Consider the following 27,021-nt stretch of genomic DNA (forward strand, 5'->3'; position numbering starts at 1 on the left):
TCCATCCTCCGGTCCCTCCATGGCTCCTGCCGCAGCTGCGGCAGCGCCTATGGATACTTCCCTTCACCTGGCAGGGACTCTACCTCCCACCTTGGGCCAGGAGGATAGGGAAGCCAGGAGGGAGAAGCGGCGAGAAAAACACAAGCGGCGGGCCGAAACCTCTGCTTCGGCCCTGCCAGCCAAGCGAGCTTCTCCTCCCGGGACGTCCGGGCCTTCTCCTTCCCGGCTCCGTTCTCCCAGCTTTTCGTTGGGGCCAGAGGAGGATGAGGCCCGGTCTCCTTCGAGGTCATCGGGGCGGCACTCCCGTCCCGCCTCGGTGGCCTCTTCCAGGTCCACGAGAAGCATAACAGATGCAGACTTGGACCGGATGATGAGAAGGTTCCTCCAGGCCGAGCTGCAGATGGGAGTGCTCCTGCCTCCCACACCCCCTCTCTGGGGGGGAGCTCGACCCCTTTTTTCACCCCGATTGCTCCTTCCCCGACCCGCTTTCTGGGTTCGGGGTCTACTCAGCCGAGTAGCGTCTGAGCCGGGAGAATGTCTGCTCCGATGGAGTCTGGTACCTCTGAGCCGACAGCACCCTCGAGCCTGTGGGGTCCCTTTTCTTCAGATCCAGGCTCTCGGAGTCGAGAGTTGAGCTTCGGATCCGAGGCGGTCAGTATGCCTTCGGCTCCGGGTAGGTCGGAGCGTACTGGCCCTTCGGATCCGATCGCATCTGCTCCGGCCCCGATCTGCTTGTCTGATCCGAGGGAGGGTCTGCTCTCGGATCCTAGGGAGAGCGGCTCTCCTTCGGCATTCGACTTGGTGGAGAGGGTTCTGTCGAGGGATTCCAGGCCCCCGGCCTTAGCTACTGCTCCACCCTGCACTCCCTCGCAAATGGGTCCGACTTCCATCACCCGGCCCCAGGGACAGCCTGCTCAGATGTCCCAGATCATTCCCTTGTTGGAATAGGACTTGGTTGGTGAGGCCTCCTCGGTCAGGCCCCCCCCCAGGACGTTCCTCACAAACGCAAGTGCAAGAGGAGGCACTTGGACTTCCCTGAGTCCTTGACAGAGGACACGGACTTGGAGGAAGGGGAAGGTTCCCCAAGATCACCCCCCCGAAGACGTCTCATTTGGAGACATCATGGAGATGCTCAGGATCGGGGGGGGTGGTCTTCCCCAAAGCCTACTTCGGACGAGTCCGTGTTCCTGGATGCGTTTGAAGCAGGCACGTCTACCTTTTGAGTGTCCCCTCCAGCCGATCCCCTGGTAGATTTGATCAGTACCAGGGCATGGAAGGAGCCGGACACTGTGGAGCCCGTCCCTAAGAGGCCTGACAGAATTCTCAGCCCCCCCTCGGACAGGTCACATTGGAGTAAGGGAACCCCCGTAGATGCCATGTTGGTGGCAGCAGCAGCCACCGAAAGGGAACTGGCCCAGGAGAGTCCCTCAGTCCATCCCCCTGGCAAGGAGTCTCGGACGATGGACCATTTGGGGAAGTGGATGTTTGCTTCAGCTATCTTCTCCATAAGTTTGCTGAACTACATGGCACACGTCATAAGGCTCCAGCAGGATTTTATTAAAGAATACGCTGGGTCGCCCCCAGAGTCCATGTCGGCAGAGGACAAACAGGTGTACTCTACCCGAATGGTCACTCTCGGGTCGATTTCCAATACCTCTATGCGGCTACTGTCCCATGCTACGGAAGGAGCCGCTAGAGCTAGCGGAGCGGGTGCCGTCCTAAGGCGACAGGCGTGGCTCCGCCACTGTGATTTCACGGAACCCTTCAAGGCTTCATTCGCTAATGCCCCTTTTGATGGTTCTGCCCTCTTTGGCAAGACCGTACGCGATACCTTGGTCCAGAGCGAGAAGGACGGGAAGACGTCTGCCGTCTGAGTCTGCTTCTCTGCTCCCCAGAGGTCCTTCTCAAAGAACCAAAAGGGATAGAAGATGATGTGGTTCAGAAAGTCTCAGCAATCCCGTTTCGCTCCGGACACCCCATCCTTCAGAGGCAGAGGAGAACAGGGTGGACGCCGCCCTAGAGGCAGAGGGGGCCCGAAGAACTTTGGGTCCAGAGAACCTTTCTCTGATTGGCCCACGCAGCAACCCTGAGGGGTTACCCGACTGCTCCACTCTGGAGGCAGTCGGGGGGCGTTTCTCGAAGCACCTAGCAGCTTGGGAGTCCATCACAACAGACTGCTGGGTGCTTCGAATTATATCCAGAGGCTACGAGATTCCGTTTCTCCATTCCCCTCTCAGACACAGGTGCCTCCCCGATGTCCCACCCAATCAGAGGGAGGCCGCAGCCACAGAAATTCGTCAGCTGCTAGAAAAAGGAGCAATCCAGCACATCCCCCCCAGACCAGTACAGATCTGGCTTTTACTCCAGGTTCTTCTTGGTGCCAAAAAAGACGTGGGACTTGAGACCAATCCTCGACCTATCCCTCTTGAACCTGGCAATAGCCAAAGAAAAGTTCTGCATGGTCACTCTTCAGTCCATTCTCGATGTGCTCCATAGATCTCAAGGATGCGTACTACCACATCTTGATGGACAGACGATCCAGGAGGTTTCTCTGCTTCAGGCTAGGAGCCAGCCATTACCAATTCAGGGTCCTCCCCTTTGGACTCACCACGGCCCCCCAGGTGTTCACCAAAGTGTTAGCGGCCCAGCTGAGACTCCAGGGAATTCAGGTCTTTCCATACCTGGACGACTGGCTCCTGACTGCCCCCACAAGGCATCTACTCTGCACAGCCAGGAATTTCTTTCTTCACCTAGCTCCCCGGCTGGGGATCACGATCCACGCTGGAAAATCCTCCCTGCTCCCGACTCAGGTCATAGATTTTATTGGAGCCAGGTTGGACACAAACCAGCTCTTAGCCTTCTTAACTCCGGACCGGATGCGATCTCTAAGACTCCATATGCAGGCCATTCTTCATTGCCCATCCCCTCCGGCGGAATTGGTCCTGAGGGCCCTAGGCTCCATGGCGGCTACCATCAATCTCCTTTCCATGGTGCACCTAAACATGAGAATTCTGCAATGGACCCTCCAAGTCCAATGGTCCTTCCTGCGTTATCCCCTGAGCAATCCTGTTCCTCTCAGCAGGGTTTGCAGGAGTGCCCTCTTATGGTGGCTCCAATCTCCGGACCTCCAAAAGGGGCGCCCCTTCTCTGTGTCCCTCCCCTAGCCACAGTGACCACGGACACCTCTTGCCTCGGGTGAGGGGGGCATTGTTTCGGCAGGACCGTCCAAGGCACGTGGAACCAGGCGGAGACCTCACTGCATATCCGTGTCCTTGAGATGAGGGCGGTGCTGTTAGCGTTGCAAGCACTTCAGAGCCTTATTCCCCTCGGGACTATTGCGATCCAAATGGACAACATGGCAGTCGTTTGGTATATCAACAAACAAGGGGGAACCAGGTCCTATCCTCTTTGTCGAGAGGCCATGAGAGTTTGGGAATGGGCGATTTCCACCAACCGCTTTCTCGTAGCGATGCACATTCCGGGCCGGTCCAACATCCTAGCGGACAAATTGAGTCGCACCATCCTCTTGCCATACGAGTGGTCTCTGAATCCCAAAGTAGCAAAGCAGATCTTCTCCAAATGGGGTTAACCTTGTTGCGATCTTTTCGCCTCTCCTTCAAACACAAAGTGCAACACTTACTTCGCTCTAATTCCCCCGCCCGGGGAATCACCAAGAGATGCTCTGGTGCATGCTTGGCCACCTGGTCTGCTTTATGCTTACCCGCCTCTTCCCCTCATGCTGAAGTTTCTGCAGAAAGCCAAGCGGTTGGGGAGCACTATAATCCTCATTGCCCCATTCTGGCCTCGCCAGGCATGGTTCCCTTATCTATGGTCTCATCTAGTGAATCCTCCCTGGATTCTAGATCCTGTCCCGGATCTGATATCTCACCCTTTGGGCCTGTCTGCCCCGAACCTGGACAACCTCAGGCTCACTGCTTGGTTGATCCAGTACCACTGTTAGCTAGGACTCCCGGTATTTCTTCCCCGGTCAAAGCGATCCTAGTGGCTGCTCACAAGCCATCTACTAGGAAAGTTTATCGTAGCAAATGGAAACGTTTTTCTATTTGGGCAGAACGTCAGAAGCTGGATCCTTTCACAGATCCGTTACCAGCTGTGCTGGATTTTCTGTCAGGATTATTTGATCAAGGTGTTAGCTCTTCCACAGTCGAAGTACAATTGGTGGCAATTGCTCATTACCATGTTGGATGTGATCTTGGCCCTTTGAACTCATCCGGATTGTGTAAGGCCTTCTTAAAAGGCACCTTCTTACTAAGGCCTCCGGTGAAGGATGTTATTCCTCCTTGGGACTTTACGCTGGTACTCGAGGCCTTAACAGCTTCTGTCTTTGAGCCTGCTGCTTCGGTAGATCTCAAATTCTTATCCTGGAAAACGGCTTTTCTGGTTGCTATTACTTCAGCGAAAAGGGTTTCGGAGCTTCAAGCCCTTTGTGCCAAGCCACCGTACTTGACTTTCCACAAGGATAGGGTATTCCTCAGGACCGATCCCTCTTTTCTCCCCAAAATTGCTTCCAAATCTAACATCAACCAGTCTATTTAATTTGCCAATCGTCTTTCCCAGTTACCAAAATAAAGGCGAATACAAGTTATACTCTTTGGATGTACACAGACAGTTAAGATTTTATTTGCACAGAACAGCCGGTTATAGGCAATCAGACCAGCTGTTTGTGTCCTTTGCTAAACCCAGTTTGGGAAAAGCTGTTTCTAAAGTTACACTGTCCAGGTGGATTTCCCAGTGTATTCTCTCGGCTTAAGAGGATTCTGGCCGGCCTGCTCCTCATGGAGTCCATGCCCATTCTACTCTGTCTGTTTTTACCTCTGCTGCTTTTCGGGCTAGAGTTTCGTTGGATGACATTTGCTCAGCTGCCACGTGGGCTTTTTCTCATACATTCATAAACCACTATAAGTTGGATCTGGTTTCCAGAGGGAGAGCATCCTTTGGCTCCGCAGTGCTCTGGAACATCCTTCCATAAGGGCCTCCCAAGATTCAGGTTGCTGGGGACTCTGTCCCATAGGTTGATGCACAAATGAAGTTAAATACTTCAGATTAAGAAGTTATGTACTCACCGTAACGTTCCATCTGAGTAGGTAAACTTCATTTGTCAGCAACCGTCCCTCCCTCCGTCCCCCTGTCCTCTTCGGATGTTCATAGATATTCCTGCTTCATGGTGGATTGTACCCAGTTTACACTAGGCAGGTTGTGATTGCAAGTCTTGCGTTTAGGCAAACTCGATCTGAGGTCAGGAAGGGATGGCAAGGAGTTATGGGTAAGGGGGAGGAGCTTGGAGCTCAGATCTTATTTGTTGGAAACTGCCGGCTCGGATCCGATGTGGATCCGATAACCCATAGGTTGCTGACAAATTAAGTTTACCTACTCAGATGGAACGTTATGGTAAGTACATAACTTCTTATTTTCATTAGTCTCTTCCAGACTTTGCAAGACTTTCCTTAAAGGTACCTTTCTTTTAAGACCCCCGATGAAGGATCCTACACCTCCATAGGACCTCACTTTTGTACTTCAGGCTTTAGTCTCCCCACCCTTTGAGCCCACAGCTTCAGCAGATTTGCAGTATCTGTCTTGGAAGACTGCCTTTTTGGTAGCTATTACATCTGCCAGGAAGGTGTCAGAACTTCCAAGTATTATCCATTAAAGTTCCTTGCAAAGTTTCCCTGTGCACTAATCTGTCCTTCCTTGCCAAGGTGGCATCAGAAGCCAATATTAATCAGATGGTCAATCTTCCTGTCTTTTTTCCTAATTTCCAGAACAAAGGAGAATATAAGTTACATCTGCTGGATGTACACAGGCAATTGCGATTCTACTTACGCAGGACAAAATAGTTTCGTAAATCTGATCAGTTGTTTCCTACACAAAACCCTTTGTAGGGAAGCCAATTTCTAAAGTGACAATTGCTTGTTGGATTTCCCAATGCATTATTTGAGCATATTCTGTCAAAGGAATTTCCCCTCCGAGTCAGGTAAAAGCACATTCCACCAGGTCTATGGCCACTTAAGCGGCATTTTGCTCCAGGGTGTCGTCGGATGAGATTTGTTTTGCAGCTACTTGGTCCTTATCTCATACCTTCATCTCACATTACAAATTGGACATTGTGTTCAGGAACAGGGCATCCTTTGGCTCCGCTCTGGAATATCCTTCCATGAGGGCCTCCCAGGTGTGTTGGTAGCTGGGGACTCTGTCCCACAGGTTGAAGGCCAACTTAAGTCAGTTACTTCAGATAAAAAAGTTATGTACTCACCATAACGTTCCATCTGAGTAGTTGTACTTCATTTGTCTTCACCCATCCCCCCTCCCTTCCCCCAACCTTGTCACTATTGTCCTGACCCATGTATATAGGAGATGTACATTCCATGATGAGGGTCCATCTTATGCTTAGTTTAGCAGTCTTTGGGACTGTCAGTTTCAAGGTCTTGTTGGGTCTGGTGTTTTTTGCTGAGCAACAAACTTGATCTGAAGGGAGGAAGGAGACATGGGGCATTATAGTTAGGGGGAGGAGATTGGAGCTTGGATCAAATGCTAGTTATGCGGCCGTGTCTGATCCGATTCTGATCCATAGACCCAAAGATTGAAGACAGTTGAAGTACAACTACTCAGGTGGAACGTTATGGTGAGTACATAACTTCTTTTTATGACACAGTAAGAGAGAGAGTAGTTGAGTGGCTGCTTTATCCTGTTGTATGCAACAGACATGTTGACATGTAGCAGTGCCCTGGAACCTACTGCATTAGACACCACAGACTGATCAAACTGTAGTTATGTGTTCCGGTAAAATGGTGGAAATAATGCCTGATTTGTTCAAGAGCATGTAATGTTACAAGTCTAGGTAAGCTAAAATGCAAAGCTAGTTTTGTGTGTGTTTTAAACAATTGTCATGCAATTATTTATTTATTTTTTTGCTAAGTTAGTAAGTGCTGTATGAAATGTGTATTTGCATAACATCCATGTGTTTTCCTTAACAAATTAACTAGAAAAAACTTTCAGGTCATCCGAATATTGTCCAGTTCTCTTCTGCTGCTTCTATAGGAAAGGAAGAGTCTGACACTGGCCAAGCAGAGTACCTGCTTTTGACAGAACTTTGTAAAGGTATCATTGCTGTATATCTATCGACTATAGACTTGAGTTTTGACTATATTGTACTAATAGCTTTGTGTTACAGTTGTGTGATTCACATTAATTAGCAGGAATTACTTTGAGTCATGTATCTGATGTTATACACTCCAATTTAAGTCTTAGGCTTTTTTTTTATTTTTTTGTATGCATTAGCTTGAAAAGAAAAATGTGTTTGAACTTGTCTTTTCATTTGCTTATGTTGCATTAAAAAGTAGTCTGTTTCCTTAGTCACATGGAATTGATATTGATTGTCGTAGCATACCAGTTGTGCATGGTTGACTGTCCAATTTTGTCTTTGCATCAAGTGGACATTTTTTCTTCATTCTAGTATCGAACAGGGCTGATGTAAGGAATCTTCCTCAGTGGGCAGACTGTTGGGATTTCCACTCCTGCAGTCTCTTGCAAGGACATGTTGTGATGCCAAATACTAGACTAGGCAAGTGTGGCTAGTACCTGTACTCCCAAGTTCTATTTTGCTAAACATGGTTTAGATCTTGAGTGTACAATTTCCTGAATTTGATAATCTTTGAGGTCCACCGTATTAGTTGCTCTTGTTTTATTCCACATCTGCAGCACTGCTAGTGTGATTTGCCTGGTCTCAGTTGGGCCTCTAGTGCTTCAAGGGCCAATGGCACAGAGTGCTGCTGTTATTTGCAGTATTGATTATGTGATATTCACCACAGTTAGTGACCTTAAATGTGAGAAAATTATGCAAACTGAATTGGTAAGTCATAATCTGATTCACTTAGTTGGTTTAAAATATTTTTCTTATCTAAGTTCATTGTGGCTCAAGAATTTCAGGCAGTTGCTGTCTAGCCTGCCAGCCTATATGAATTTTATTCCCCATTAACTGTGGGCCAGTAGAATAATTTTTTTGTGTAATTCTATTGAATGCACACAGCTCTTTACAGCATCCTGGCATTTTTGGGTCTGTCTTCCTTAAATAAGTGGCCTACCAATTGTTAATAGGCAGTGTAAGAATTGACAGGGTTTTGGTTACAGAATGATGCCAAGATTGGATGCCTTACAATAGATTTATTAATTGTTTGTCAGTTGTTTTTATATTTAAATTTCTATTTTCTAACTGAACTGAAAGAGCTGCATTATGTGAAATGCCGGGTCTACTTTTCTTTATTGAAATTTCACAATCTCGAAAAAGAAAAGTAAAACCCCACTTTCGTGAAAGTGCACTACATCGAAAGTGCACTTTTGCGAAAGCCGATTCACCGAATCGGAAAAAATAAATAAAACTACTGTAAACACTTTTGGAGGGGGGCAAGCCCCCCCCCTGCACCCCCCACCCACCTACTTAATTATACTAACTCAGAGATCGCACTACAGTGGGGAAAAGGATACATTTCCTTATCCCCACTGTAATGTGCTTTGGCGAATTGTCTTTTGCGAAAGTGCACTTCTGATGTAGTGCACTTTCCCTCAAGTGGGTTCGACCTTCTGTTTCTCTCTAAACTGTTTTCGACTAACAGGAGACCCGAATTGTCATAGTGAGAGAAGGAAAATACATTGTCACTATATATATGTATAGCACACAGTACTGGAAATATTGGTAGTTGCTTGCTAGTAGTTATGAAGATGTATAAAGTTTCTATATGTACAGCATTATGTCTGAAGGCACATAATTTGCAAGCTGTTGCATGGTATCAAGTGAAACCTTAGATGATGATGAAGACAGATGTTCTATAGATTTGTAATGTCAGTTGTATATCTTGCAAGTTTAGTATTATTTATGTAGTTAATAATACAAAAGCGTAATTTTTTGTGTTTGTAAATATCTCAAATGAGTACTCAGTTCTTGCTGTGAAAAGCTCAGGTATGGCTGAAAAAAACTGTGCCCCTGGTATACTTGTACATTTTCCAAAATATGAAAAGTTGTGTGAAACTTCAGAGGACCATATACTTTTGAGTTTGTGTGCATTATAATATATTACAGTACTTTCACTGAAACTTTAAATGCACTGTTATTTTTATAAAGAACATTTTAATAACTGTACATTTTTAATAGCATTTACTGTTCACAGGGTATCTACATTTCTTTGTCTTACGTTTTTTAATTTGGTTTCTCAGAAAAATGTTTCAGTATGTAAGGTTGCATGCATTTACAGGCTGCAGGAGGTGTGATATTCCCCAGCTCAGATGCGTCAATGAGCTAAGAAGTCAGGGTGATGCAAATGTTTGTGTGCTAATGAATCACTTAATACCCACCTTGGCGTGGCTTCTGTTATTTGGATGAAAGTCATAAAGTAAAGCACTACTGAAAATTACAGCTTTTCATTCTGGTCACCCAAAGATTCAGTAGGGGTGAAATTCCAGGCTCGCATTATGTATTTCAAGATGGCAACAGCTGACAGCATGTTTTGCAGGGATTAGCAAGCTGGCCCCTCACACATTTCCCAGAACCACAAAAATGTGACTGATAGATGGAACGGCAAAGAATCTGAGCAGCAAACATCACACCTTTCTGGAAGCATATCCTTCCACATGACTGCATTGCAGGCCTCTTGTCACCAGTTCTCTCTTGCATAATAAGGGTTTGGGTTTGTGCTTTTTGCTTTGGTAAATGATAGAAGAACCTGTGAGAGGTACACTCACCATTCTGCTTGGGATGCAGGCATTGCATATCCCTTTGTCAAATGCATACAGCTTGTCAGCAGTTTGGTCTGTAGCTTAAATCACAAACAGTTGGAGGAAGTGTGTGTGTGCTAATAAAGAATACATTGGAGATGAACAGAACATTGTAAAGAATTTTATAAGATCTAGAACTCTGTATTCAATGCATGAAGGAAGAGGGTTCTTTAGATGGGTAACTTGTATGCTGCAGTTTAGCACCAATGTAATGGGGACAATTCTTGGGAGACCTAGCAGAAGAACATATCAGATGCAGACAAGCATTTGAGGACTTTTGCAGAAATAACATGTTGAAGTGGGAGTGATGACAATATGAAACCAAGATTATCTTTTGCCTGCTGCAGACAGGAGTAGCCTAATCGGGTCTGAATTTTGGAGAAAAACTCATGTCTTCTGATGAGGTTTCCCCTGTAGAATGTACCACCACCTCAAAAACTTGATTCACTGCCCTTTTTTGCAGCCCACCAAGAAATAACCCCATTCCCATATATGTTGTACATGTATTAATATATACTTTTTCATTTATCATAAGTGTTCACAGTCTGTAGGTATAATGTTAACACATTACTGTTTTGTTCACCTTATCCCACCACAGGGAAAACCTTTCTATGTCCTTCAAGGATGCATCTGCAGTCCTAACATATGGGTTGTCCTGCCTCAGGCAGCCCTTCAGTCGGCCGGATTCCAAAGTCTGGGTCTGGCCTCGGCTGATGTCGCACTTCACCCGACGTCATAGCTGCTGGGGTATAAAGGCATCAGCCGACGCCATTTTCCTCAGTCTTTCTTGCCGCACGGTGCCCGAAGCAGAAGCTGTTCGCAAGTGCCGGTCGGTCAGATCCAGAGATTTCTACTACCGAAGACTTCTAAAAAAGCTAAGTACCCCGTTGGGGACTCTTTCTTGCCTCAGCCGATGTCAGACAAAGTAAATAATTGTTTAACTTGTGGGAAACAAATACCTCATAAGGATTTCCACTCTTACTGCCTTCCTTGCTTAGGCCCAGACCACGACGTATCAGCTCGTCTAGCCTTTAACCGACAGACGCTTAGACGTTGGTCGGAGTTTGCAGAGGAGTTTTTTGGTCCCGCTTTTGCATATAAAATGCTGTCGGAGACTCCGACTACACAATTAGCTAAAAAGCGCAAGGAAAAGGACCGACACTCGCGGCCCGCGGTTTCGGCTGAAACCACGGTTAGGCCAACCGCGAGTGTCTCTGTTTCGGCTGAAACCGAGTTTTCGGTTCTCCCTTCGGCCGAAAGCATGCCTCCGATAACCGAGGCCTCACAGACCATGGCTGAATCGGTTACTGAAATTACTGCTGCAGAAGCAGGCACCCAGGATTTGTCAGACACTATTCCTTTAGACATCTCTACTCCTGCACGTGGGGCTGCTAGACCCCCTGCTTCTATGTCTATCAAGGCCTTTTCCAGGGCTAAAGCAGCCAAATCTTCTAAGGCCTTACCTACTAAAGCTCCCTCACACAGGCCTACCTCTAGTTCCCAGATACTCAGCCTGGCTGAGGATCTTATTTCTTTGATCAGGGGATCCCAACCTCACCCAGACAGGGCCTCTCAACCTTCTCCAGATAAGAGGCCTAGGACTGAACCCCCTGAACCTGTCTCTACAGACTATTCCTCGGATGACTCGGATATTTCAGACCATCAGGAAGGCCCATATTCTCCTTATGAGGATTCTGATGCAGAAGACTCCATTCCTTCTGCTTCTCCTCCTGAAGAATTTTCTTTTGGGGAAACCCTACACTCTATGAGGGAACATTTCCAATGGCAGGGCCAGGATTTTTCAGATTCAAGGAAAAGGCTAAGGACTTTTTTACACTTACCACAGCATAGGCCTTTAGCCATTCCTCCAGTACTATCAGTTGTTAATGATGCCAGTACCGCCCCTGATTCTCTTCCTCCGGCCCCTGCCAAGCCTGACAGATATTATAGGGTCCCGGACACACACTACCACTTGTATAAGGCTCATGTTGCAGACCCAGAAACGATTTCACAGGGCCCTAAAGGTGTGGCAGCTGCCTCTGCCAAAAACCCTCTTCCCTCTGAAAGGGAATCTAGAGCATTAGAGAGGTTGGGTAAAAAGGTTTATACATCTGCTACTCTTTCGGCCAGGGCCTTAAACTGTCAATTTCACATGATTCAGTACCAGGAATTTTTGTTAGACCAGCTAAGTAAAAAAACTGTTTTCTCCTGAACCTATAGACCGTAAGTCCCTTCAGGATTTGGTACATAACTCTCAGCAGGTCAGTAATCATTTTTTAAAATGTGGCTATGATGCACTGGAGGCTTCCTTTAGATCAGCTGTGACTGGAGCAGTGATTCAAAGGCATGCCTGGTTAAAAGAGCAATCCTTACCAGACCATGTTAAGTCAAAACTCCTAGATGCTCCTATGGAGAAACAAAGTTTGTTTGGCTCCCCTGCACAGGAGGTTCTAAAGAAAGTGGAAGAAAAAGCAAAATCTGTCCAAACAGTCAATGATTTTTTACAGGTCCAACCACCGAGGTTTAGCAGAAATTGGCCTTCGAAGAATTGGTCCTTTCCAGACACCTCCAGAGCACAGAGGCGCAGAAATAGACGCCCAAGAGGCAGAGGTCAATCTAGGGGTGCCTACAGGGACGTCAGTGGCAACCTGCCAACCAGAGAAGTGCTGCCACAGCTGCAACTACAACCACTTCCACAGGACAGACACAATGACTTGGCTCTGATTCCGCCTACCAGGGAACAACTGGAAGCACCCTTGGGCGGAAAGCTAGCCTTATTTTCAGACAACTGGCATTGCATTACAGGAGACAAATGGACTTTACAAACAATAGACAAGGGCTACAGATTTCACTTCCACACTCTACCAAAAAAGAGAAGAATGCCAAACCTTCCACCAAGCCAAAAAACAGAGGCTCTAAAACAAATCAACAACTTACTAAGGATGAGAGCTATAGAAAAGGTACCCCCTATGGAACAAGGCCAAGGATTTTACTCCAGACTATTCCTTGTACCAAGAAAAGAAAATCAATGGAGACCTATTCTCGACTTGTCCGCACTGAACACATACCTCATTGTTCCAAAATTCAAAATGCTGACCCTCCAGCAACTTCTTCCCATGCTGGGCAAGGAGTCTTGGCTGGTGACTCTAGATCTCAAGGAGGCATACCTGCACGTCCCTATACGACCAGATTGCAGAAGACACCTCAGATTTCTTGCAGGATCAGAGCATTATCAATTCTCAGCATTGCCCTTTGGCTTATCTACTGCGCCCAGAGTATTCACGAAATGCCTGGCATCAGTAATTGCTCATTGCAGGCTTCAGGGAATTAAATTTACCCATACCTGGATGACTGCCTAATACAAGCGGACAAGAAGACAAAATTAACAAAAGATTTGGCAAATGTCATACAACTGTTGCAAGCCTTGGAATACACAGTCAACATTCGAAAGTCAAGGCTAGTACCATGCCAAAGGATAACATTTTTGGGTGCAGAACTGGATAGAACAACTCGGATGGCTTTTCTCACAGAGAAAAAACAAAAGCAACTACCAGTCTATTTCATGGCATTAACAACACAAACTCAGCTTACTGCAAAGAAAGTCCTGCAAGCCCTGGGTTACATGGCATCCTGCATAATATTGATCCCGCATGCCAGGCTGCATATGAGAAAGTTGCAATGGTACCTAAGGAATGTATGGTCTCAACACAAGCACAGTCTAGAAGCCCAGATTCCAATAATTCCATGCCTGAAAAAAGAATTCTGTGGTGGGCTCAGGCCTGTCAGATAAACAGAGGATTGCCTTTCCACAAACCACATCCAAGCCAGACCATCACCACGGAAGCCTCAGACCTAGGCTGGGGGGCACACATGGAGGACAAGTGTATACAAGGCCTATGGTCCCAAGACCAGCTGAATCTACACATAAATCTAAAGGAGATGCTGGCAGTGAAACATGCAATCCAGGCATTCAGACCATTCCTCCAACAAGGTCACCTGCTGATAAGGACGGACAATACCACAGTCATGTGGTACATCAACAAACAGGGAGGTACACACTCATATCCTCTATGCCGGATGGCAATGGACCTGTGGAATTTGGCCCTGAATCTCAACATTCAACTGCAGGCCAGATTTGTACCAGGAAAAGAAAATTCACTAGCAGACACCTTAAGCAGAACTACCACGGATGCTCACGAATGGATGCTGCATCCAGATATCTTCAAAACCATAACAAAGAAATGGGGAATGCCAGAGATAGACCTGTTCGCCTCCCACACAACCACCAATTGAAGAAATTCTGCTCAAGAGTATACCACCCACTTGCCTGGAGGGTGGACTCCCTTTCCTTCAGCTGGAAAAACCTGACAGCATATGCATTTCCACCTCTTCCTTTGATGTACAAAGTCCTACTGAAGATCAGAGAGGAACAGCCAAAGGTAATGCTGATAGCTCCAGACTGGCCAAGACAACATTGGTACCCGCTACTGAGAAGCATGTCTCGGGCACACTCATGGCCTCTACCTCTATGTCCCTTACTTCTAACACAGAACAACTACAAGACCCTGTATCCAAACTTGAAAACACTGCAGCTAACTGCTTGGAATATTGCATAAAACAAAATCAACCAGGTTTATCTCAGAGAGTTAAGGACATTATCCTGGAGGCACGCAGACCCTCCACAAGGAAAACATATTCAGCCAAATGGAAAAGATTCCTCATTTGGAGTGCAGCAAAGGGAGAAAATGTCTCATTGGCAAACATGGCACACATCCTGGAATACTTAGCAGAACTGTTCCACAATGGCCTGTCCTACTCCTCCATTAAGATTCATGCATCAGCAATTTCAGCAGAGTACAACATCCTCTACTCAGGCAGTTCTTGAGAGGAATCAAAAACATAAAGCCTCCAAGGAAACCACCTCTACCTACATGGGATCTCAACTTTGTGCTGGAAAAATTAACACTTCCCCCTTTTGAACCAGCAGCAACAGCAGACTTACAGTTCTTATCTTGGAAAACTGCATTCCTGCTAGCAATCACTTCAGCAAGAAGAGTATCTGAGTTACAGGCATTAATGGCAGTACAGCCTTTCCTTATCTTCCATCAGGATAGAGTGTCTCTGAGAACTAATCCTACTTTTATGCCAAAAGTGGTCTCCAGGGTATCATTGAACCAAGCGATTCATTTACCTACATTCTTCCCCAACCCACAGAACAGGGGGGAAAGACTACTACATACCTTGGATGTGCACAGACAATTATGCTACTATCTGGACAGAACTAAGGCCAGCAGAAAAACTGACCAGCTTCTGGTAGCATATGCAACAGGAGTGCAAGGAAAAGCAATTTCAAAACAGACAATCTCAAAATGGATAGGAAATTGCATTAGATTTTGCTACTCTTTTCATGGAAAGACGACAACTGAAATTATCAGGCCTCACTCCACAAGAGCTACAGCCACCACTACAGCTTTCCTACGAGGAGTGGCTACCAAAGACATTTTAGAAGCTGCTACTTAGAGCTCCGTGCATACATTTGCCAAGCATTATAATCTTCCTTTATACTCCAGATCCCGAGCAGGTTTTGCAACTGCTGTTTTGCAAGGGATCTTAACTACACCATCATTATCTTAGTGCCTCCTCCCCCAGTTTGGCTATGGTATTCTACCCATATGTTAGGACTGCAGATGCATCCTTGAAGGACACAGTACAGTTTTGTACCTACCATAAATGTAGATGTCCGATAGGTATGCATCTGCAGTCAGGATTACCCACCCTCCTTACCTCTGTGGTATTCCTAGGGTACTTACCCCTCTTTTAGCTAGCTGAGGGAATCTATTATGGTGTATTTGTTTGTATGTATATATATATTTTGCTTTCTACTGTTTGGAATTATCTGCATTTATCCAAATTTAGCCTTCCTAGAGGGCACCTGGCATCTGGGGCAAGAAACACTGAGGAAAATGGCGTCGGCTGATGCCTTTATACCCCGGCAGCTATGACGTCCGGTGAAGTGCGACATCAGCCGAGGCCAGACCCAGACTTTGGAATCCGGCCGACCGAAGGGCTGCCTGAGGCAGGACAACCCATATGTTAGGACTGCAGATGCATACCTATCAGACATCTACATTTATGGTAGGTACAAAACTGTACTGTGGTTGTTTCGTATACTTCATGAGATATCTATTACTTTCTATAAACATTTACCAATATGTACAAACTGTCTAAAAATAACTGCATTCCAATGCTATCCTCTGTCCTCAGTCCTGTCCCATATTTTGCATATACCAGATTTTACAACAGAATACTCTGTCTGATTTGATTAAATTCTGTTGTGAAAAAAAAATCATCTTAAAAACTTGCACAGTTGTCCTGCCAAGATGGTCATACAGAATGAAAAAACATTCTTGTCAAATCATGCTCATAGTTCCATGAGAGCAAATTCGATTTCCAAAAATGCATTGTATGTTCAAGATTTTATGGTGCTTCAGGAGGAATTTTTTTTTTCCCCAGTTAAACAGATATTTAGACTAAATTGACAAAGTAAATTTTTTCTTGTTATTAAGTTGTTTGACTTTGATTTTGCGACCTCCGTGACTTTAACACACCAGATAGCTGTCATTAAGTTCTTGCAAATTAGTACTAATTTAGATGCTCTTGTGAGCCATTTTAACTCTAGCCAGATGTTCATCGTGCATACAGCTGTAGTCATCACACTTTGGTTATCCTGCCATCAGGCGGGTCCTCTGTCGGCCGAATTCCAAAGTCTAGGTCCGGCGTCGGTTGTCGTCGCTTCTTCCCTGACGTCAGTGCGGCAGGGGTATAAAAGAGGCAGCCGTCACCATTTTCTTCAGACTTTCTTGCCGCGCGGTGCCCGAAGCAGAAGCAGTTCGCAAGAGCCAGTCGGCCAGCTCCTGAGATTTACGAACAGTATTTCAGCCGAATTCTTCTTTAAAACTAAGTACCCCGTTGGGGAAACTTTTCTTGCCTCAGACCGATGTCAGACAAAGTTAATAATTGCATTTCTTGTGGGAAGCAAATACTGCATAAGGATTTTCACTCTTACTGTATACCTTGCTTAGGGCCAGACCATGACGTCTCGGCCTGCTGTTTTTGTGCTAGGTTTAACAAGCGCACTATTAAGCGCCGGGCGGAGTTCGCCCTTCATTATTTTGGCAAAAAATTTAATTATATCATGTCGTCGGATGCACCGACGCCAGTTTTAGGCAAAAAACGCAAGGATAAGGATAGACATCCGAGGCCTGCACCGAGTACTGAGATCACGCTTAGGCCGACTACCGGTTCTCGGGTTCTCGGCGAGGTGCCTACACAGCCCCTGACTACCGATGAAACTGTTTTACCGGCGACTTCAGTACCCGAGGTCGCAGGATCCTCTGTCTCCATTCCCACTGCAGATACCGACGCCACTCTTGGCGGGGAACCCGAAACTTTAGTGAGGCCTGCCATTTCTGAAGGCGTTTTCAGGCCTACCACCTCCTCTATTAAATCATTCACTAAGTCTAAAGCTGCAATGAAAATTAAAAAACAAGGGCCTCAGACCCCCTCTCAAGGCCCCATGCCTAAAAAAACAGATGCTTAAAATGGCTGAAGATTTGATTACTCTCATCAGGGGTTCTCAACCCCCCTCAGACAAAAGACCCAGGTTGGAGGAAGACTACCCTTCCTCAGACCAGGCTTCTATTACTTCAGACCATTCTGAGGACCAGGATTACACCTATTCCCCATTTGAAGACTCTGATGCTGAGGAGTCTATTCCCTCGGTCTCCCCCCCCCCCTGAGGACTTCTCTTTTGGGGAAGCCCTGCATACATTGAGCGAGCACTTCCACTGGGAAGGCCAAGATTACTCAGATTCCAAGAAAAGGCTCAGGGAATTTCTACTACTTCCCCAGCATAGGCCCCTGGCTATCCCTCCTGTTTTAGATATTTTGGATGATGTGTACGCAGAAGCCAGTCTTAATCCAGACTCATTACCTCCAGCCCCTGTTAAACCAGACAGATATTACCGGGTTCCTGATTCTCACCAGTTCCTTTATAAAAGCCATACTGCTGACCCAGAAACAATTTCACAGGGTCCCAAGGGGATTAAGGCGTCTACTGCTAAAAACCCTTTGCCGTCAGAGAGAGATTCTAGAGCATTAGAAAGGTGGGGGGAAAAAGGTGTATACATCAGCCACTTTAACCATGAGGGCATTAAACTGTCAATTTCATATGTTAAAATACCAACAGTTCTTACTATCTCAGCTGAAAGGCAAAATGACACAAACAGAACAGCCAGACTTGAAAGAGTTGCAGGATTTGTTGCATGGAGCAGAACAAGTGGGGAAACATACCTTGCAGTGTGGTTTTGATGCTTTAGAGGCCTCATGCAGAGCTGCTGTCACGGGGTCTGTCATATGTAGACATGCTTGGCTCAAAGAGCAAACCTTACCAGAGCATGTCAAAGCAAAGTTATTAGATGCACCACTACAAAAATATGTATTGTTCAGTGCTAAAGCAGAGGAGGTACTAAAGAAAATGGAGATAAAAGCGAAATCTATGCAAACAGTTAAAGATTTCTTGCAGGTGCAGCCTCCACGCTTCAACAGAAACTGGCCTTCAAAAAATTGGTCCTTTCCAGCCACGGACAGACCCCAAAGGGGCAGATACAGACGCCCAAGGGGTAGAGGACAACCTCAAGGATCTTACAGAGCTAGACAGTGGCAAACACCAGTCTCCAGAGGTGGAGAAGATAGGCCACAGTCATTTAGAAAACAGATGCAATGACTTTCCCCTATGCCTGCCAAACAAAGATATAATGGCAGCACCTTTGGGCGGAAAACTGGCCGTATTTTAAAAAAAACTGGCACATTGTTACACAGGACAAATGGATTCTGGATATTATAGACAGAGGCTACAAGTTCCACTTTCACACCCTTCCAAAAATTGAGAGGCATGCCAAACCTGCCACAAAATCAGTGGGCAGAGGCACAAAGGCAAATTTCCGCTCTCATGGATATGAAAGCAATTCAAGAGGTACCTGCAAAAGAACAAGGCCAAGGTTTTTATTCAAGGCTATTTCTGGTACCAAGGAAGGACAAAGATTGGAGACCCATCTTGGACCTATCTATTCTAAACGCATATCTAGAGGTACCAAAATTCAAGATGCTCACATTACAGCAGCTTCTTCCCATGCTGGGCAAGGAGTCTTGGCTGGTAACATTGGACCTCAAGGAGGCGCATACCTGCATGTCCCTATCGGACAAGATTGCAGAAGATACCTCAGATTTCTTGCAGGTTCAACCCATTACCAATTCTCTGCATTGCCTTTTGGCTTATCTACTGCGCCCAGAGTGTTTACGAAATGCCTGGCATCAGTAATTGCCTTCTGCAGACAACGAGGAATCCAAATCTACCCATATCTGGATGACTGCCTGATCCAAGCAGACAGAAAGGACCTTCTGTTGCAACATTTGGCATTTGTAATAAAACTGTTAAACTGCCTGGGGTACACAGTAAACAAAAAGAAATCAAAACTAATACCTTTTCAACAGATATTTTTCTTGGGTGCCAGCTTAAATGCAACAACCCAGATGGCCTACCTCACGCCAGACAAACAAGGGCAACTGTCTCAATACTACAACAAAATGGCAACTTTAACCAGGCTAACTGCAAGGAAAATCCTGCAGGCTCTGGGGTTCATGGCATCTTGCATCCTACTTATACCATTTGCAAAGCTGCATATGAGGAAACTACAATGGTACCTAAAAAACTTATGGTCTCAGCACAGCCACAGCTTGGAAACAATTATATCACTCATTCCATGCCTTCAAAAGGAATTTTTGTGGTGGGCTCAAGCATGCCAAAGAAACACAGGTCTTCCTTTCTGTTTACCACAAGCAACTCAAATCATTACAACAGACACCTCAGACTACGCCTGGGGAGCACACATGGCAGGTCGGTGTATTCAGGGAAAATGGTCCCAAAAAGAGATGCACCTACACATCAACCAGAAGGAGATGCTAGCCGTACAAAATGCTCTTATGACCTTCAAAGACCTACTGCATCCAGGCCAGCTATTAATAAGGACAGACAACACCACAGTCATGTGGTACATAAACAGGGGGGAACGCATTCATACCCCCTGTGCAGGCAAGCCATGACCCTGTGGAACACAGCACTGGAATTACAAATTCAACTATAGGCACAATTCCTGCCAGGGAAGGAAAACACACTGGCAGACAACTTAAGCAGAAGTATGACAGACCCACACGAATGGAAGTTGCATCCTCAAGTCTTCTCAAAGATAACTCGGGCATGGGGACAGCCAGACATAGATCTATTTGCTACCCACAGAAATTACCAGTTGGAAATATTCTGCTCAAGGACCTATCATCCACAGGCCTGGAAAGTGGACGCACTCACTTTCAATTGGACAACATTGACAGTTTGTCTTCCCGCCTCTACCTCTACTGGCCAAAGTCCTATTAAAAACCAGAGCAGAGAGGCCACAAATGATTCTCATTGCTCCAGACTGGCCACGACAGCACTGGTATCCTCTCCTAAAGAGCCTGTCACACTCACCACCATGGATCCTTCCTCAAGTTCCTCTTCTGTTGTCCCAGCACAACTACAAGACCCTTCACAGCCAGCTCAGAACTCTAAATCTAGCTGCATGGGGAATACCTTAGTTTACCAACAAACTCTCCTCTCCAAGGAGGTACAGGATGTCATCTTGGAGGCCAGGAGACACTCTACTAGAAAAACCTACTCCGCCAAATGGAAACGATTTTGTTCCTGGAATCAAGCAAAGGCTCAGAATCCTTGGGTAATAAATATACCTCAGATTTTACAGTACCTAACTGAGATGTTAAACAGTGGCCTTTCCTTCTCTTCCATCAAGATCCACGCTTTAGCCATTTCAGCACAATACAATACGGATCCTCCTTTATTCTCACATCCTCTATTAAGGCAGTTCCTCAGAGGGGCAAAAAATATAAAACCCCCATGGAAACCACCAGCTCAAGTTTGGGACCTCAACTTCGTACTGGAGAAGCTGACACTGCCTCCTTTTGAGCCGGCTTCTTCAGCAGAGCTACAATACTTGTCATGGAAAACCGCCTTTCCTTCTGGCTATTACCTCAGCACGCAGGGTTTCGGAGCTACAGGCCCTCATGGCTGTGCAACCATTCATCATTTTCCATCAGGACAGGGTTTCCTTACGAACCAACCCTACCTTCATGCCAAAGGTAGTATCCAGTGTGGCTTTGAATCAGTCTATTCATTTACCTTCCTTTTACCCAAATCCACAGAACAAAGGAGAGAGGTTGCTACATTCCTTGGACATTCACAGGCAACTTCGTTATTACTTGGACAGAACAAAGTCATTCAGAAAATCTGAGCATCTCTTTGTGTCCTATGCTACAGGTGCTCAAGGAAAGGCTATTTCCAAACAGACCATTTCAAAATGGATAGCCCACTGCATACGCTTTTGTTATTCATTTCATGGAAAATCAGTGCCTGTATACATCAGATCCCACTCCACCAGGGCTACAGCTACCTCAGCAGCTTTCCTCAGGGGGGTCCCTACCAAGGACATTTTTGAAGCAGCTACTTGGAGTTCAGTGCACACTTTCTCCAAACACTACCACCTTCCACTATACTCAAAATCTAGAGTGGGCTTTGCCACAGCAGTCCTGCAGGGCATTTTAGCCCCTCCTAATTCCGCTTAGTACCAACCACCCTTACTTAGCTTTGGGATTCTACCCAAGTGTGATGACTGCAGCTGTATGCACGATGAACATAGTACAGTTTTGTACCTACCATAAATGTAGATGTTAGAGTGCGCATGCAGCTGCAGTCCAGGTTACCCTCCCTCCATCCCCTCTTAGGACAGGACTTATGACAAACACTTTTAACATGCAACCTATTTGGGGGTATTCCTTTCTGGTGTATTTGCTTGCAACTACTGATGTTAAGTTGTCTATCTCGCCTTCATTCTTGCTGGATGGGTTCGGAGCCGACCTCGGCTCCGACTCGGCCACTCTAAAAGCTCGAGAGTTGGTTCCACCGGCTCGAGGCTCCCCTTGTATCCCACAATGCTAGGCGTGAATTACCTCAGATCTCGTTTGCCGCTACAGCGATCGAGGTGTTGTTTTTCTACCGGCTCAGGTCAGTTCATTAGATCAGTCTATTTGGACTAATTTAAATCCCCTTTTTAACTTAGTTTTCTCATATTTCCCTTAGTTTAGTGGATTTTATCCTTTTCTACCTTTATTCCCCCTTTTTTTCCCTCAAGAACTTATAAGTTCTTTCCTTAGGCCTTCGGGCCCTGCTATCCCTAATTGTGGAGTATTTGTGTTTTTGGTAGGGATATATAAATACCTAAAACCTAAACTAACTAACTAATTTTATTAGTTTAATTAGTTTAAACTTTTTTCTCATAGTGTAATCGGTGTGTTTGTGTTTTTGTGTGGTGGTTACACTTTTCGGTTCCTTGAAAATGTCCAAGGATTCAAAGGTCTCAGGCTTCAAGAAGTGTGACTCGTGCTGTCAGAAAATGTCTCTGACAGACGGTCACACTTCTTGTGTTTATTGCCTGGGACCTTTACACCTGCAGGACTCTTGTGCTGTATGCCATGGCTTCAGCCCCAGAGTCCTGCAGGAAAGAAAAAATAAACTTATTTTAAGAGGTTTGCTTAAGCCTGAGGGTTCCCTTACTGTTCGGCAAACCCTCTAAGGCTTCTAGGTCCTCGACTCCAGCTTCTGAGTCGAGGCCTAAGGCTTCGAAACCTCCTGCTACATCGGCTCCGGCTGGAGCCGATGAGTCTCAGACTGCATCTTCTGTGGTTTCCTCGGCTCCGGCTGGAGCCGAGGCATTGGAAATTCCTGTGTCAGCTCCGACTAGACCATCGGAGCCGACATCTAGAAAGAGGTCTAGGTCACCGTCCCTTGGCTCCGTTCATTCGGCTTCAGCATCTCCCTTGCTGTCTGAACGGAGCCATAGATCTCACTCCTCTAGGTCATCGAGGCTTTCGGACCATGACCTTCAGAGGGTAGTGAGTCGACTTCTTAAGTCCGAGGCACTGGCCCAAATGCTTCAGAGCCCGACTCATCAGTCGATGCCTGACCCTGTTCCTCATTATGTTCCTCCTCCGACTCCTTTGAGCTCGGAGCCGGGCGCGTTGAACCGAGACTGTGGTAGCGTGAAGCCGATACAAATGTCTTCGCCCGTCCGGCCCGATTTCTTCCTTAGAAGAATCTCGGCGCCGGACTTCCTCGTCGGCTCCGAGGGGTGAGTGGCATCGACCCTTGTCCGACCCGCCTCCCTCTCGGTGCTTCGGCGCTGGTGAGTTCGGCTCCGACATCGCCTCGGAGCCATCACTGTCGGTGCCGAGGGGTCCTCAGCTGGAGCGGGGCCTCTGGCTCTGCCTGACAGGGGTGCGTTCGAGGTCATGCGGAGCGTGTTGGAACCTGGTTCAACTCCACAGTCGGCTCCGTCCGCCCCTCCCTCTTCGGTGCCTCAGGTCATGTCTACTCACTCCCTCATCCCAGACCGCAGAGAGCCAGCTCCTCAAGAATCCCCTGTGGGGATCTCGTCCTCTTCCGAGGCCTCTCCTGAATTGGCAGAAGAGCCCCCTAGGAAGAGAAAGTGTAAGAGGAAACACATAGACTCACCTGAGTCCGTCACCTCTGACCCAGATTTAGAGGATTCCGAGGGTTCCCCCCGTTCCCCGTTCCCCTTCTGAAGATGTCTCCTTTGCAGACATTCTAGAAATCCTGAAACAGAGGGGAAATTGGCCAGCCCTTAGCCCTTCGGAGGATGAATCTGTGTATCTTGAGGCGTTTGGCTCTCACCCTTCCACCTCCTGGGTGTCCCTCCCCTTTGACCCCCTCATGCAGGTGGTAGCAAAAAAGGCATGGACGGCTCCTGATTCAGTGGACCCCACCCCCAGGAGACCCTCAAAATTTATCACGGCACCAGCAGATAAACAATTTCTGACCAAGGGAGTTTCTGTGGATGCTATGGTGGTAGCTGCTGCCACTAAGAAGGAACTAGCTGATCCTTCGGTGCCTGTCCATCCACCTAACAAGGAATCTAGGTCTATGGACAGGTACGGGAAGCGGATGTCCTCATCAGCGACCTTTGCAATGCGTTCGCTGATCTACCTATGCCATTTTACTCCTCTTCAAAGGGACTTGATCAAAGAAGCGAGTGACATGTTGAAGGATCCTACAGCTGCGGGTTTTCAGGACAAGATGAACACTCAGCTGGCTACCCTGAATTCTATAGTTAACTCCTCCATGCGCCTCCTTTCGTATGCGGCTGATGGAGCGAGCAGAGCCGCAGGGACAGGTGTGGCCTTACGCCGGCATGCCTGGATGCGGCTATGCAACTTTGCGGACCCCTTTAAAACGTCGTTCACTAATTCCCCGTTTGATGGATCATCTCTTTTTGGTCCTCAAGTGAAAGAAACCTTGACTAGGTGCGAGACGGATGGCAAGACTCTTTCTGCCGTCAGAGTCCGTTTTTCTACTCCTTCTAGGCCTTACCCCAAAGGCCAGAAAAGTGGGAAAATGTGGTTCCGCAAACCATCTCAAGGGACTTTGCCTGACGCACAGAGTCGGTTCCCCGCCAGAGGCAGAGGGGGGAACAATAATGGTAGATGTCGCCCTAGAGGCAGGGGGGGTCCACAGAACTAGGGCAATCGAGAAACCTTCTCCGATAAGCCCTTTCAGCATCCCTGAGGTGTTGCCCGACTGTCCACCTTCGGAGGCAGTCGGGGGAAGATTGTCACTGTACCCAGAAGCCTGGCTATCCCTAACTCAAGACAAGTGGGTACAGTCCATCATTTCCGAAGGCTATTCCATTCCCTTCGTTCGCATTCCAAACCAGTCAAAAAAATCCCTTCCAGATGTTCCACCCGCTCAAAGGGATCTTGCCGCTTTGGAAATTTCAAAGCTGCTTGCAAAAAGAGCAATTCAGCCAGTTCCAGCAGACCAGCAAGGATCCGGAATCTACTCCAGGTTCTTTTTAGTTCCAAAGAAAACAGGGGACTGGAGACCAATTTTGGATCTCAGTATCTTGAACAAGTCTGTCGAGAAAACAAGATTTCGGATGGTCACGCTACAGTCCATCCTTCCCCTATTGGGAAAGGAAAACTGGATGTGCTCTATAGACCTTCAGGATGCGTACTATCATATAAAAATGAACAGACGCTCCAGAAGATTCCTCCGCTTCTGGCTGGGAACCAGTCATTTTCAATTCAGAGCCCTGCCCTTTGGACTCACCACTGCCCCCCGGGTGTTTACCAAATGCATGGCAGTGGTAGCTTCTCACCTGAGACGCCAAGGATTCCAGGTGTTTCCATATTTGGACGACTGGCTCCTCACAGCTCCCACCAAGCATCTTCTTCTAATGGCCAGAGACTACACCTTTCGCATTTGTCAAAAGTTAGGCATCTCAATAAATTGCGAAAAGTCTGTTTTGTCGCCTTGTCATGCTATTACCTTCATAGGCGCAAATCTAGACAGTCAACATGTCTGCAAGACTAACAGATCAGAGAATAACAGACATACGCAAACTGGTCTCTCTTCTCTTCAGCAGCAACAGAGTCAAAGCCAGGCTAGTTCTGAAAGTATTGGGGATTATGGCGGCTGCTATACCTCTACTTCCATTAGCCAGATTCCACATGAGAATCCTTCAATGGATGCTCTTCACACAATGGTCATACCAGCAACTTCCGATGTCCCACACCATTATGATTACGCAAACATGCAAGAATCATCTTCTGTGGTGGATGTCTTCCCCTCAGCTCTTCTTGGGAAGACCCTTTGTTCCTTCCCCTCCGGTTGCTACTCTGACAACGGACGCCTCCCTGATCGGGTGGGGGGGGGCATTATCAGGGCAGAACTGTCCAGGGCATATGGCAACCAGACGAATGCCACTTGCATATAAATGATGTCCTTCATGGATGCATCTGCAGTCATAACAACTGGGTTGTCCTGTCGTCAGGCAGCCCTTCAGTCGGCCGGATTCCAAAGTCCGGGTCCGGCTTCGGCTGATGTCGCACTCCACCCGATGTCATCTCTGTTGGTCTTTGGGTATAAAAGCATCAGCCGACGCCATTTTCCTCAGTCTTTCTTGCCGCGTGGCGCCCGAAGCAGAAGCTGTTCGCAAGTGCCGGTCGGTCGGATCCAGAGATTACTTCTACCGAATACTACTTCGAAGACTTCTAAAGCTAAGTACCCCGTTGGGGACTCTTTCTTGCCTCAGCCGATGTCAGAAAAAGTTAACAATTGTTTAACCTGTGGGAAACAAATACCTCATAAAGATTTCCACTCTTACTGTCTGCCTTGTTTAGGCCCAGCCCACGTAGCAGCCTGTTCGCCTGTGCTTCTTTCAACCGACGAACGCTTAGGCCGGTCGGAGTTTGCAGAACAGTTTTTCGGTTCTGATTTTGCGTACATTATGCCGCCGGATCCTCCGACTACCCAATCTACCAAAAACGAAGATAAAGACCGACACTCGCGGTCCGCGGTTTCGCCGAAACCATGGTTAAGCAAACATGAGTGTCTCGGTTTCGCCGAAACCGAGAAAACTGATCTAAGTACAGCTGAACCTATTCCTACAACTGAGGCCCCTGCTACAACTCTTGAATCGACCTCAGAAATTTTACCCACTACGATGGTTGACTTATCAGACACCATCCCCTTGGATGTCTCTACCCCAGCACGTGGTGCTGCTAGGCCTCCAGCAGCCATGTCCATTAAGGCCTTCGCCAGGGCTAAAGCAGCCAAGACTACTAAAACAGTGCCTGTTAAACCCCCCACATCCAGGCCCTCTTCTAGTTCCCAAATGCTTACTTTGGCAGAAGATTTAATTTCTTTAATCAGAGGATCTCAATCTCACCCAGATAGGGCCTCTCAGCCCCCAGAGAAGAGACCTAGGACAGAGCCCCCTGAGCCAGTGTCCTCTGATGAATCTGCTGATGAATCAGACATAACTGACCAGCCAGAGGCTCCCTTCTCCAATTTTGAAGATTCTGATGCTGAAGAATCCATTCCAGCTGCTTCCCCACCAGAAGAATTCTCCTTTGGGGAAACCTTGCATGCCATGCGAGAACAGTTCCAATGGCAGCAACAGGATTTTTCAGACTCCAGAAAAAGACTTAGGACCTTTCTGCACCTCCCACAACACAGGCCCCTAGCTATACCTCCTGTTCTCTCTGTGGTGGATG

General features: G+C 47.0%; 1 protein-coding gene across 2 annotated transcripts in view; it reads left to right on the forward strand.

The window, feature by feature from the left end:
- GAK (cyclin G associated kinase) overlaps positions 1 to 27,021 on the forward strand; it is a 2,484,892-nt gene that overhangs the window by 223,242 nt on the left and 2,234,629 nt on the right. For both annotated transcript variants that reach the window (XM_044060934.1, XM_044060933.1), the window contains exon 4: positions 7,002 to 7,116. In XM_044060934.1, coding sequence (XP_043916869.1) covers positions 7,002 to 7,116 — 115 coding nt within the window. The remainder of the gene's footprint in view (positions 1 to 7,001; positions 7,117 to 27,021) is intronic.

The sequence above is a fragment of the Protopterus annectens genome, chromosome 2.part0, assembly GCF_019279795.1.
Source record: "Protopterus annectens isolate FY-2018-M chromosome 2.part0, PAN1.0, whole genome shotgun sequence".
NCBI classification, from domain to species: Eukaryota; Metazoa; Chordata; order Ceratodontiformes; family Protopteridae; genus Protopterus; species Protopterus annectens.